The 12,833-nt window shown below is 40.4% G+C and overlaps 4 protein-coding genes across 8 annotated transcripts in view; 2 read left to right on the forward strand and 2 right to left on the reverse strand.

Moving 5' to 3' along the window:
• LOC136244391 (uncharacterized) overlaps positions 1-3,144 on the reverse strand; it is a 52,412-nt gene extending 49,268 nt beyond the window's left edge. For both annotated transcript variants that reach the window (XM_066035970.1, XM_066035969.1), the window contains exons 1-2: positions 2,988-3,144; positions 2,855-2,937 (exon numbers count right to left, since the gene is read on the reverse strand). The gene's annotated coding sequence lies outside the window, so the exon portion shown is untranslated. The remainder of the gene's footprint in view (positions 1-2,854; positions 2,938-2,987) is intronic.
• LOC136244388 (52 kDa repressor of the inhibitor of the protein kinase-like) overlaps positions 3,135-12,833 on the forward strand; it is a 46,793-nt gene continuing 37,094 nt past the window's right edge. For 2 of the 4 annotated variants that reach the window (XM_066035962.1, XM_066035965.1), the window contains exon 1: positions 3,135-3,274. The gene's annotated coding sequence lies outside the window, so the exon portion shown is untranslated. The remainder of the gene's footprint in view (positions 3,275-12,833) is intronic. The other 2 variants (XM_066035963.1, XM_066035964.1) reach the window with 2 other exon arrangements.
• LOC136244013 (uncharacterized) lies at positions 3,723-4,520 on the forward strand. Its single transcript, XM_066035542.1, has one exon. It carries the CDS (start codon positions 3,723-3,725, stop codon positions 4,518-4,520), a length of 798 nt encoding a protein of 265 aa, XP_065891614.1.
• On the reverse strand, positions 4,058-7,098 carry LOC136244367 (uncharacterized). The gene is made up of 2 exons (XM_066035937.1): positions 6,230-7,098; positions 4,058-4,935 (listed from the first exon to the last, which is right to left on the reverse strand). The coding sequence occupies exons 1-2, from the start codon at positions 7,084-7,086 to the stop codon at positions 4,587-4,589; spliced, it is 1,206 nt and encodes a 401-aa protein (XP_065892009.1). The 5' UTR covers positions 7,087-7,098; the 3' UTR covers positions 4,058-4,586.

A 12,833-nucleotide genomic window follows, 5' to 3' on the forward strand; every position in this document is an offset into this window, starting at 1 on the left:
AATTTGTGGAGTTTCAGGTTTGGGAATTTTGCCTTGTGATCCTGTGTCCAACTCTGCATAGACATAGTACAGACGATTTCGGAAGCTAAGCAACACAGGAATTCAATGGAAACGTGAGCTTGCTACGTAATTAGGCAACTTTTCAAAACAAATGGATCACGTTTTCGGTTTTCGCTTGACGGTTTGTTGCAAAGATCGCGCAATCGTCTGTAGTTTCCTGTGCAGCTAAGTTAACCATAATTCCATTAGTGGTTTATGGCAAACATTCCAAATTCATCCCCCAAGTCCTAGTGTCTAGCTGTGGTGCCCTACCTTCAACTCCCTGTGTGTGGGATCTGCATACCTTGACTACATATGTTTACTGCGGATTTTGCATTTCTGTGTCTTAAACAGCTCTTGCTCTTTGCTGCTAGCACTCTTGGTTAGAATTAAGTTAATTTTCAAGTAACTTTACTACTGTGCTAGAATTTTAAAATACTATAAAAGTTGTATGCATTAAACATGTTTGTCCGACATTCATATGTTTAACTTATTTGCTATGGTTACAAATAAGGCTACAGAGAAACTAAAAGAATCAGTAAACAATTTTTTAGCTCCACCATTATCAAAGTGCTGGGGTCATAACTGAAATGTATCGTCGGATCAATGAATTACGAGTACCTGTACGTGTATCTAAAGATGACTTACGTTATTTAATTCCCTTGTCAAAAATGGATATGGAACTACTGCGTAACAATTTTGAAATACCTGAACTGCAATGCCAACCTTCATACACAACATGCAGCAACAATGGTCACCATATTTACAACTAATGGCCCTATACCTGGGCAAAGATCACATTCCACTGTAAGAATTGCAGTATCAACTACCGATATGATACATACTTGAGCTGTGCTAAGGTAAGATTGTCTACTGCTAGTAGTCTTTACCGTATCAAATGTGGCACACCAGATGGCCGCAAAAAGCTTGCTCTAAGTACAGTTGAAAGTTATAATGTTGCATAAGTCTAATTCTGCTAGGTATAGTGCGATTGTCTCGCCCTTCAGCTGATTTCTTCTATGAAATTTTCAACAATTGTCAGCGGTTTGGACTCTTATGTGAGCTTTTATAGCATTGCCACTAAGTCAGCATAGTTCTTCTCTAGATGGAGGTTTGGCTGGTGCAATCAGGATATCCACAGGTCCCCTGGTCATTGCTCCCCGGGTTGACTGTTTTTACCTAACCAGAACCAGCTAGTTATTATTCTTACGGTATAAAGAATGCATAGCTTCGCACTTTCCTGAGGGAGATCTGTGATATGCACAATTGTACAGTACACAAGAGGACATGCAGCACAAGTAGAAGCATTTTTATTGATGCAGAGATTTAAGAGAATTTGAGTTATCATAATGAAATGGCAAGTGTGTGCATTGTAGTACAGTTGAGCATAGCAGTAAATTAAATCACATGCCTTTTTCTCATACTGCGTTTATACTTGCTGCATATCACGTGCTGGCTCGGTTTTCACTACAGTATAAACACCCACCGAACTGAACAGAACCAAACCGGGCCAACCCTCATAAAACTGCTGTGCCAGCACGACTTGGTTCGGTTTTCTATAATCAATGTGTGTCCACTAGATATTATATTAAAATAAAACATAAATGGATAAAAGAAACATTATATTGAATAGAACAATTCAACACTTCATAGCAGAAAGAGCACATGATTACTTACAGGTATTGACCACATCACAATAAGAGATATTAATGGCTGGTATAATATAAACTATAAACCATCCCTAGAACACAACAGTGCAAATTCGCCACTGTCTTTCTTCCTAACCACCTGTTAACAGAGCCCTGCTTTATGCCATTTTCCAGGCTAGCACACTGCTGCATTATAGTGGTCTAAACAAGATGTTGCTGTTTCATAAAAAAATTTCTTTCACACGCAGAAGCAAAAAAGAATAGCACCAGCAGTTGACAATTGAACAATGCTCCAAGTTGTAACAATAGGCAGTGGCCATTGTATAGCCCCCCTACACATTCCACAATTTTCTGGCAACAAAATTCATCAGTGGTCACTACTGATTTAACACCTCAAATTAGCCACACTTTGTGGGTGAGCCACTTGGTGGCATGGGAATGGTCTACCTCTTCCTTGTAATTTACTTAACCAAGTAAACAGCAGATGCACACAGGCACAAAACCATGTTCTATTTATAGTAACACCTCATGCACAGCACAGCACAGCACAGCACAGCACAGCACAGCACAGCACAGCACAGCACAGCACAGCACAGCACAGCACAGCACAGCACATATCACACACACACCCGCACTCATATACATACTTATAGACCCTTTGCAAGTGAGCTACTGCCATAGCAACAACCACCATCTTGGAGTACAACCTGTTTTTGCAACCCTGATAGCGTTGGCTTCTATAAGAGTAACAATATCCAGGAAGTAGAACTGCATTCTATGGCAAAGGTTGGCCCCTATGCTCTCTCCTATCCATAAGGGTTACAAAATGGTTTGTACTCCAAGACGGCGGATGTTGCTATGGCAGCAGCTCACCTGCAAAGGGTCTATACACCACATGCACAATACACCATTATGTGACCATTGTTGATTGTTTAAAATACATGGTTTTTTACACAAGATAGCTGTGACAGTTTACAGCATACCAGTCAGTGTACTACTGTTTTTTAATTACCCTGTAGAAGAACCAGAACAGAGTAAACTACATGAAGTAACAAGCAACACTGACTCATGCGCGTGCAACATTTTTACTACGCAAGATGTTGTAAAAATACGCGTGTAGCCACACCACTACTAATTACACATACAGCCATGACACTAGACGTTACTTTGTTAATATTCACGCCAAACCTCTCCTCGGCATACAGGAGAGCCAACTTCCGCCAGGGTTACCTTCGTCCACCTTTTTTGCCTGAACGTAGACCATGTATAAAGTATGTACATTATCACTTACGCACTTACGCGTTCTTCCACGTGCAGAACCATTCATTCCCCACTAAGTAAGATGCCCCGAGATTTCGACCGAGATGCCCATGACAAATCACCAGCTGTTCACGCACTCTATCCAACCTCGATCACGCGAGGACTATAGCAAAGACCTCGCGTGATCGAGCGCGTCGGCAGCTAGTTGTGCGCACGTGTGATTAATGAAATAACAAGAGATGGAGTGAGTGATCTGATCTTGGATCTGATGGAAGAAGAGGAAAGCGGGCGTGGACAAACTGACCAGAGGATGTCATTTGCTAACTGTAAGCGGACTATTTGTTTAGAGTACAGTTGAACGTCTGCTCTAGATACTGAAATATATATATTTTTAAACCAGGCGCACGCCCACAGCAAGCTGTGGGCGTGCGCCTGGTTTACTGAAAATTGTTTTCGTAAAAGTGTGTGTGTGTACAGTATTTTGCAAGTCGGTTGACAGTCCAAAAAATAAGCTTGCATTACGTAAGCTTTAGCCAGTGAAATCAATTTTTACACGTGCAAGTTTAAACACTGCGCGCGTAAATCGTGTACAGTAAGAAGTTGGCCTGGATAGATATGCCAAAAGCATATTCCACTGACTTGAGGTGGAGGATAGTTTGGCTCAACGTTATTTTAAATTTTACCACAAGCCAGGTTGCCAGAATCTTCCAGATCAGTGAGAGGTCGGTGTACAGATTTGCTGAACGCTTTCGCGTAACTGGTGATGTACGGCCTATGGAGAAAAGAAATGGTCCAGAGTTTGTATTATGTGAATTTGAAGAGCTGTACCTTATAAGTCTCGTTTCCTCTAAGCCTGGAATTTATCTCAAAGAAGTACAGCAAATGCTAGCTGATTATACTGGTCGTATTGTTCACGTCTCCACTATCTGCAGGGCATTGCATCGCCTTGGTTTCAGTAGGCAGCGGATAAAAATCACTTCATCCTTACGTTCTGATGATTTAAGAGCAGAGTTCATTGCTGAAATGTCTGCTTTTGATCCATCCTTCATGCAATGGATAGATGAAAGCGGATTTGACAAGAGGAACCACCTTAGAAAATATGGATATGGAGTTCGTGGACAACCCCCTAGAAACTACACCCTCACACTACGTGGAAAACGCTACACTTCCATAGCTGTACTTACTACAAATGGAGTAGAGGATGTATACATTACAGAAAGTTCAGTAGATGGTGATGTGTTCTTGGACTTTGTTCGTCGGTGTATGCTCCCACTACTCATGCCGTTCAATGGTACAAACCCCAATTCAATTGTAGTAATGGACAACGCTTCTATACACCACATCGATCCAGTGTTCGAACTTCTCACAGCTGTTGGAGCCCTTGTAAAATTTTTGCCAGCGTATTCTCCAGATCTGAACCCTATAGAAGAGGTGTTTGCTGAAGCTAAACATTATCTGGAAGCAAATGACACCTCTGCTGTATCACCCAAAACTGCTATACTATCAGCATACCACTCAGTTAGTGTTGATAACTGTCTAAGCTACATTGAACATGCAGGTTACATTGTCTAATTAACGTACAGGGTTTTAATCACATCTTTTATTTTAAACCAATAATACACTGTAGTTGGCATCATGTTACTCTGGTACAAGTCGCTTCAGGTGATCCAAGATTGGAGCCTTCTGCTCTTGAAATTCAGTTTCAGAAATAGCTCCACTTTCATATAGAGAGTGAAGATCCTTTAACTGTACCAAGTAGCTGCTCCTCAGACCTGCCAGTTTGGCTGGTGAAATCCCTGTAAGCGTATTTGTGTCGCTTCCAACACTCATAGTCCCAGCACTAACAGTAGTAGTAGTAGGTGTAGTAGCATTAGAAGTAAACACCTGTGCCATATGTGTAACTGCAGATGTTAGAGCTTCTATCGGCTTTGATTTGCATACTCTGTTACCAGTAAAAGCAGGAATATTGGGTGGGTCAGTCGTCGATCTAAAAGAAAGCAAATCAAACACTATGAACTTTACACACTAAAGTATACAAACAATTAAACTTGTGAAAGATTAACAGAATAGTTAACACACAAAACTCAATTCCTTGTTCCAGCAACAACAAACTGTCCTCCAAACAGAATCAGGCTTAAGTATATAGCTCTTCTAACCATAGAGTGTTTTCCACAGGTTACTTTTGAAAGCATTACTTTTATGCAGGGCTGATAATAGTTTTTTTATTGTTCAAGTACCATCTAGAATTAACGCTTGAGTACTGAACTGCTTGTAGTAATATACCCATTTGACAAGCTTTACACACTGCATGAAAGTGCTAATGTTAGTATCTCGACAAAGAAATTATGGCAATCAAACTCTATAGTCTTTATTGTGTCACTCCTTGATGACAAATGCATCATGTGAATGATGTGATCTCTTAGCAAGTACTTGAGTACAGTAGATTGGAAGTCGGTTGTCAGTCGTACAGCAATTCTGAACAGGACTCACGTAAAAACCAACCAATGATAGGCGGCAAGCCTATTTCAAATTTCTTACGAAGTATCCGAATGGTGTGATATCACCAGCAAAGAAATTTATGATTGACAACCGTCTTGCAATCTACTGTATTTGCAGTGTTCATTTCGGCCTTACTATTATGGAGTCAAACCATAGGCTTAGACATATAATACAGAATCATTGACACAGTTTCTGCTTGATCATAACTAATGATGTGTAGAATGTAATGTAACTATCCATGTTGCTCAAAAGCCACATCAAGCTTTAGATAATTTGCTCTACGATGTTGAACTCTGTTACGAGAACCACTTTATACAGGGATGTGCCCACAGTGGTCGGCACCAACCACCACTCAAATAAATTAGCCACCACTACTCCTTACAGATTCACCTCTGACTTTGCAAGTTTTGGCCCCACACACTTTATCCTAAATCTTCTCCCCTTTTTGTAGCCACCACTATTCAAAACCTGGGCACATCCTTGTTTATAGTACCTGTGGTACTATCTAGGGTTAACATATACTATGTTGTGGCTTAAATAATTGACCACATGTTGTATAGCAATGTACACATTAGGAATGACAACAGTAAACAGCTTTAGAAATGAACAATGCATATTTGTGGCTAATTTATGTAGAGGCCACACCATGGCATACTTTTGCTGTCCCACAATACTTTTAAGGCAGGAAATTCCTGTAAATGAGACATTCACTGTTCCCTCAAAGATTGGTATTGTGGGAAATACCATCAACTTAAACGTCAATGTATAACCACCAACTGTACCTGTGTGTGCCAACGTCTACCACTTCTGCCCATAGACGGTATTGTATCATGTTGTACTCATCACCATGTTTCTGCTTTAGGGTATGAATAAGCCCCTCTACTCGATTAGACTTTTCCTCTAAAGCAGAAAGTTTCTTCTTAGTTCCTTTCCGTTTCTTTTTAGCAGGCAGCGGTTCATCCTCACTTTCACTTGAGGTTTCAGGATAATCGCCTTGGCACCACAGGGTTACCTGATTTCCCTTTCTTACATACTCCCAGATGTCAGCAATATCGGCATCTGTTCTTATGGTTATTTTTGTTGAGCCCTTGAAGTAGCCTATTGGTAGCTGGCAAGTCTCAGGAACTATTGACCCAAACTGACTTTGCAGCTCTTTGATTAGCTCACGTCGTGTCAACTGTTTGCTCTCATCAATGTTTCTTAAAACATAAACTGGACAATCCTTTAACTTTCCCTTATTTAGAACTTTAACATTAATATTGATCACCTTCTTCTTGGTCGCATATTCGATTCTTTCTGTTGTCTCTGTCACGCCAGGTTGAGGATTAAGTAGGGCTACAGGTCTCAGAGAAACTGGGGTGGGAGATGGGACCTTGTTCTGCTGCATCCCAGCAAGCCACTGTATAAGTGCACCAGTTACACTGGGGTTCACAGTCGCCATCCGTCGCTCAAGTGATCCAACATCAGAACTGGTACTCTTGTTACTGGTTAGCACCGACTCCATGTTGGCTAAGGGTAGTGAAGTAGATACGGCAGTAGACTTCGTACCAACAGCAACATTGTAAACTGTTACAGGAGCATTGCGTCCTGAAAGTACATTTGAAACTGGGGTCACACTTCTTGAGGAAGAACTGTCCATGTTTACCGCTCGGTTTACATGTACCGTTCGCGTGTACTCAGGGTACCCTGTACTCACGTGATGATTTCGGTCGCGTTCACCGTGGTGTTTTTTTTAATCTGACAACCGTCTTTCAAAATACTGTACCTATCTATCTACCTATCTACCGATGTTTGTCCGTACGCACCCACGTGAGCAAAATTGTTTAATAACGGTAAAAGCAGCTTTTACGTAAGAAGTAAAAGTGAAATGAAGTCTGTATTAAACTTCTGCACAGGTGAACTTTGCTCTGAGGTGGTTTCTTTTCGGCGGACTGAAATACGGGTGTGGTGACTTTCCTCAGACTACCTTCCTCTTGAGGTTTTCAGGCATTTAGCAACTGAAAAACAACGGTGCAGGCCTCGTACACTGCCAGGAATAGCCTATCGCTTCGAGTTGAAAGGGGGCGTATCCCTTATGTACGCGAACGAAAATGAAGAGCAGCTTTGAGGCTTTGTCGAGAGAATTTGTGAGAAAAAAACACGTTAGTCACACTATAAAACAGTTTAGAAGATAGTTTTGTTCGTAATATGTTGGTAAAAGCGGTTTATTTAACAAATGCTTCCTTAGCAGTGCATAGCAACGTAATTGAACGAATTACGAATATTTCATGAATTACGAAATGCGAGAAATAGCTAATTATATTATTGCACAACCCAAACTACCCTATTGTAAAGTAGTAATACATAGTTGGTTAATTCATAGTAGTATAAACTGTCTATAGTTATTCCAGATGAGTTAGCTAGCTGCATGGCGCCTGGTTTTTAGAAGTAGCACAACATCAACTTGTTAAGTTTGACAATGATAATAATGTAAATAAACACTTAAACAGTGGGCAGAGAGGCAAACTCTGCCCAGTCCTGGGATGATGGTATTGTTGCCATTACAGAAGCAGCATTGCCACGTTGAACATCAATGGCAACCTTCTGAATCAAAAATTGGGTGGCCCTATTATGCACCTATCAATGTTAGGCCCCTACCCCCCAGTACGGGCCATGTGGGGACAAGGTGGGGATTTGACACCCTGCAAGAGCAATAATCCCACTACTGGGGCCTAAGTATTTGTCTAATCCCCTACCTACCCCCTATATTCCCCGAGGTATTCCCCCACTCCATGATCAGTTCTGCCATGCCTGCAGACAATACACGTTAAGGTTTGGCTACGGGTCAACGTCACGTGATTTAACTAAATATAGCTACACAATTTGATTGTTATAAAAAATGCTTGTGTCAAAAGCCCTACTAATTAGGGATGCCATGACATAGAAATTTTTATGTCACATGTCATAGAGGTTTATGTCATGACATGTCATATGTCACGACTATCGTGGCATCCCTACTACTAATGGGATAACTTTGTAGGTGAACCCCCGTGTAAACCCCCTATAATCCCCCTATGGATCCCGTACCGGGGGTTACAATTGATAAGCACATTATCACCAGACTGTTCCATCACCCGAGAACCTATCCGCCTCACTAATGAGCGTGCACATGATCCCCAAGCACCCAAGGTCTCAACCAGGCTTGGGGTCAAATGCTTTGAAAAGTATTTAAATACAAATACTCTGAAAGTATGAAATACAAATACTTATACCCAGGGTGTATTTGAAATACAAATACTTTTAAAAGCATTTATAAATACTTTTAAAATACTTCTGTACTTTGATCCTTTGATCTGAATTACACGTTACACAACCACCCAATAGTACACACCTCTGTCTTAATATTGTTCTAATAAAATTTCAAATGTATGGTAAACACAGCTGTAACATTATAATGCCGAAAACAATTGGGAGTATATAGACTTCTTGCTCTTCTTAGATGACATTTTTGGACTATATGTTACAAGGTTTGAATGCTCAGCTCATACCAAGAGTTCATAATATACAGTAGAGAGGGAGGGAGAGTGTCCAACGCTGTATCTCCCTCACTCTCTATATTATGAACTCTTGCTAGTACTTATATACTATTCAACTTCACAGAAAAGTAAGTTCTTCATAACTCTTCCCATTCCAAGAAATTGAAAGAAAATAATTAGTATTTGATATATTTTTACAGACTAAGGTGTCGATAAGATCATCTTCCAACCAAATAAATTTTACAAATTAGGTCATACAGATTCTCTTCCAAGCAAAACTATTTGAGGTATTTGCAGAAAGTATTTTAAGTTTTTACACGAAGTATTTAAGTACAAATACATGTTGTTTCAAAATACAAATACAATTACAAATACTCAAAAATAGTATTTAAATACAGCTAAATACAAATATTCATGTATTTGACCCCAAGCCTGGTCTCAACACATAAAGGGGAGAAGTGAAATGATGGAATCAGAGAAGAATACTTTCTGCACTTAGCTGACTCTGCAGAGTTTGCCAGCCGGCTGGCACCACTTGCAAAAGTAGATAAACTAGATGGGGCCAGGGTGTCTGAACAGGTAAAGTCCCAGAGCAAGGGTAAGCCCCGTGACCAAGGAATCAATGACATGCCATCTGGCCTCTTAGCATCATTACAACACACGCCGACTCAAAACAGCAGGTACACCTCCAGGCACCAGAGCACGATGAATAGTTTCATTCATTGCAGCGTGCCAAGGAATACGGCCTCCACTTTGCCTGCAAGACAAACCGTGAGTTCCAAAAACATCAACTTTACTGCCAGAAACACACATATGCTCGACAACGATGGGAACACCGATACGTAGACCAAGAGCAATCCTCAAAGATTCATTGTCCAGCTTAGTGCCCAAGGAAGGTACAGGTAGAGCACCAAGCCACGTACCAGACTCTGAGGAGGAAACTGACAATAGACGAGCCTTTGTTTTAGCAAAGGCTTGTCGAAAGTCCCTTATACTGAAATATAATGAGGCTTTGGTAATATGAGAGGTAATATGCCTCTTTTAGAGGCAAAATTAGTCTCGCATGGCCAGACATGACCGCTTTTTTTTCATGCATTGAGTGGGGGAAAAAGGGTATGGTGCAACTCCAATAGCTATTTACTTCTGAAACATCCCCAGACACTGGAGACGCTAATTGAATAACATTGGCCACAAAGGAGACGCCAATGACATCAGTAAGTAAACTTGAGATGGCTTCTGTTTACTGTGTTTTTCAGGTTTCTTGCGAAGTACAAAGTGGGGAAGATATAGTCACTGTATGAGATTTCTGAGTTGTCAGATTACTGGGACACTGGATCAAAATTTCTGTGCCATCAATGATGCCATGAGCATTTGGCAAAAAAATTGCATGGAGGATCTGTTGGGCCTAGTATTGTTTGTGGCCACTTAATAAGTCTCTTCAATTGAACACTTAATAATGGTATCCAATTGAACTTTGAACTTTGATTTATGCATGCCAGGTCATTTTGAGTGAGGATAGATCCACATTAACGCTAACAACAACTTCTGTGAGGGTGAAAGCTCATCACTTGCTCCCTTCTTTTTTGATACAGGTTCCAACCAGTCAACCATCCACTCAAACGTTTGCTACTGTTAAAACTTTCAATGGTTTGTTTCAGCTTCATATTCTCTTGACGTAGTGCATCATTTTCTTGACGCAACTCATCAATTTCTTGTTGTAGTTTAGCATCTGTTTGAGCAGCATCTTCAATGAATCCTTTATTTGTTGCAACTATTACTTCAGTATCCAATGTTGGTTACATTATCATCCATGTTATCTTGTTCCCCAATGGACAAACCTTGTTGGATAGAATGATGGTCATCAGGGATGACTCATCATGGGCAGATTTAATGTCATCCCTGGACAAATTATGTGGAAGAACAGGTTCTATGGAGCTTTTCTTTATACTGGATCGCTGCTGCTTTCCACAGTCAACATCTGAGAAATGTAGCTCATTATGGGGAGTATCAGCTTGAGGAATGGTAACATCAACATAACGAGATGGTAACGTAGCAACTGGCTTTTGCTTTCTTGCACAAGTAGTAGTCACTTACTTTCGCTTTCTTGGACAACTAGTAGTCACTTTCTTCCTTTTTGGAGCTGGAGCAGTTGAAGCCTTGGCCTCTTGAAGTTGAATGGAAGAACATCTTTGTTATCCTTGGTTGGTCCTTTAAATCTTGCATAATGTACATTACAAATTACACTATCCTTAGTAGGTTGCCACTTTGTTCCCCTAGATCCTTGCCTGGTGAGTGTAGTGTGCGGGTAGTGTAGTGTAGTGTGTGTGAGGGTAGTGTAGTGTAGTGTGCGGGTAGTGTAGTGTAGTGTGCGGGTAGTGTAGTGTAGTGTGCGTGTGTGGTGTGGTGTGTGTGTGTGTGAGGGTAGTGTAGTGTAGTGTGCGGGTAGTGTAGTGTAGTGTGCGGGTAGTGTAGTGGTAGCAAGGGTTACAAATCGGAAAGGTCTGATCGCTGTAGGATGAATAATCAGACTATCAGTTTTCATCACGTGAGCAATAATACAGTCCCACAATTGATTTTGGCCTGGTGTTTATTATATAGAAACAAGTGATAAATGCTGCTTTGTACCTGGGCCATGGTACATTCAGATAAACCATGGCCAGCTATGGTTTATCTGAATGTACCAAGGCTGACCATGGTTTATGAGATATGTACCATAAAATTTCCCTTTGATCTTAGGTGGCTTCATGGTACATAATTTAAAATATGAGGTTAACACACAAACAACACTGATGTAGCTATAGCCTATTAGTCATGTATACTCAATTGTTTGATCAATTCAACATAATAATCTAATACATCATCAACTATCGAAGCTGCAGTGGGTCGAGTACGTGACGCTATGGGAATTTTGGTTGTAATAGTGGTCTGTTCATGAAATTTCATTACTATTTTGAAGAATCCAACTTCTCCATGGTTAGTATAGGCTATGCCATATCCTGTAATTTCCTTAACGTCACAAAGGTCATTCTCAGGAAAGGATTCCAATTTTTCGACAAAGCGTGATACAGAGGCACTCACAATGTTTGCATAAAGCTGGTATTTCAGTTTCTCAATATTTGTACAATCATTTTTAACCTCAATGTTTAGAGTAGTTGTAGAACTACTTCCACTCTTTACTGGAGATAATCTGTTTGTGAGTCCACTGATGTCTTTCTGTTCAATAGTGTTCTTGATAACTAGAGTACTTAGGGTATTACTGTGAATAAGTATGTCACCACCTCCAGAAAACTGACAATACCCCTGGGTCTGGGTTATGGCATCAACTAACATTACTGTGATATCTTTACCTTTGGAGGAATAATAGCTCTTGATGTTTTCTAAAAGGCAGTTCCTTCGTTTCGATTCCTTAGCAATAGGAAAAGTATATCCAAAATGTAGGTTTAAATTTGTTCCTGGAATATCTCCTGAAAAATCATTCTGAAGATCATACTCGGGATCTTCAATCAATGAAAAATAAGACCAACTCACATTTCTATTAAGAGTCTTCGAAAATTGCATTGCAGGTGACGTATCTTCTATTGACAATACACCGTCAAAGTTACTAGCACTGGCATCAGAACACTTGGTAAGCCGACCAAATAAATATACAAATATTTTAAGTGATTTCGAGTTAATCTCCAAAATAGATCCATCGTCATCAACAGGTATTATATCTGGATCAAGTTCTGACAACAGATGATTAGGGTCGATTATCATTTTAGAATGAATACGTTCCTGCTCACGCTTAATTTGCAGCCACACTTTACGTCGTTTCGATGTACTCATCACAAACAATACGGCATCGGCATCCTAAAAAGAAACAAAGTATGAT

This window comes from Dysidea avara, chromosome 14 (assembly GCF_963678975.1).
Source record: "Dysidea avara chromosome 14, odDysAvar1.4, whole genome shotgun sequence".
Classification (NCBI taxonomy): Eukaryota; Metazoa; Porifera; class Demospongiae; order Dictyoceratida; family Dysideidae; genus Dysidea; species Dysidea avara.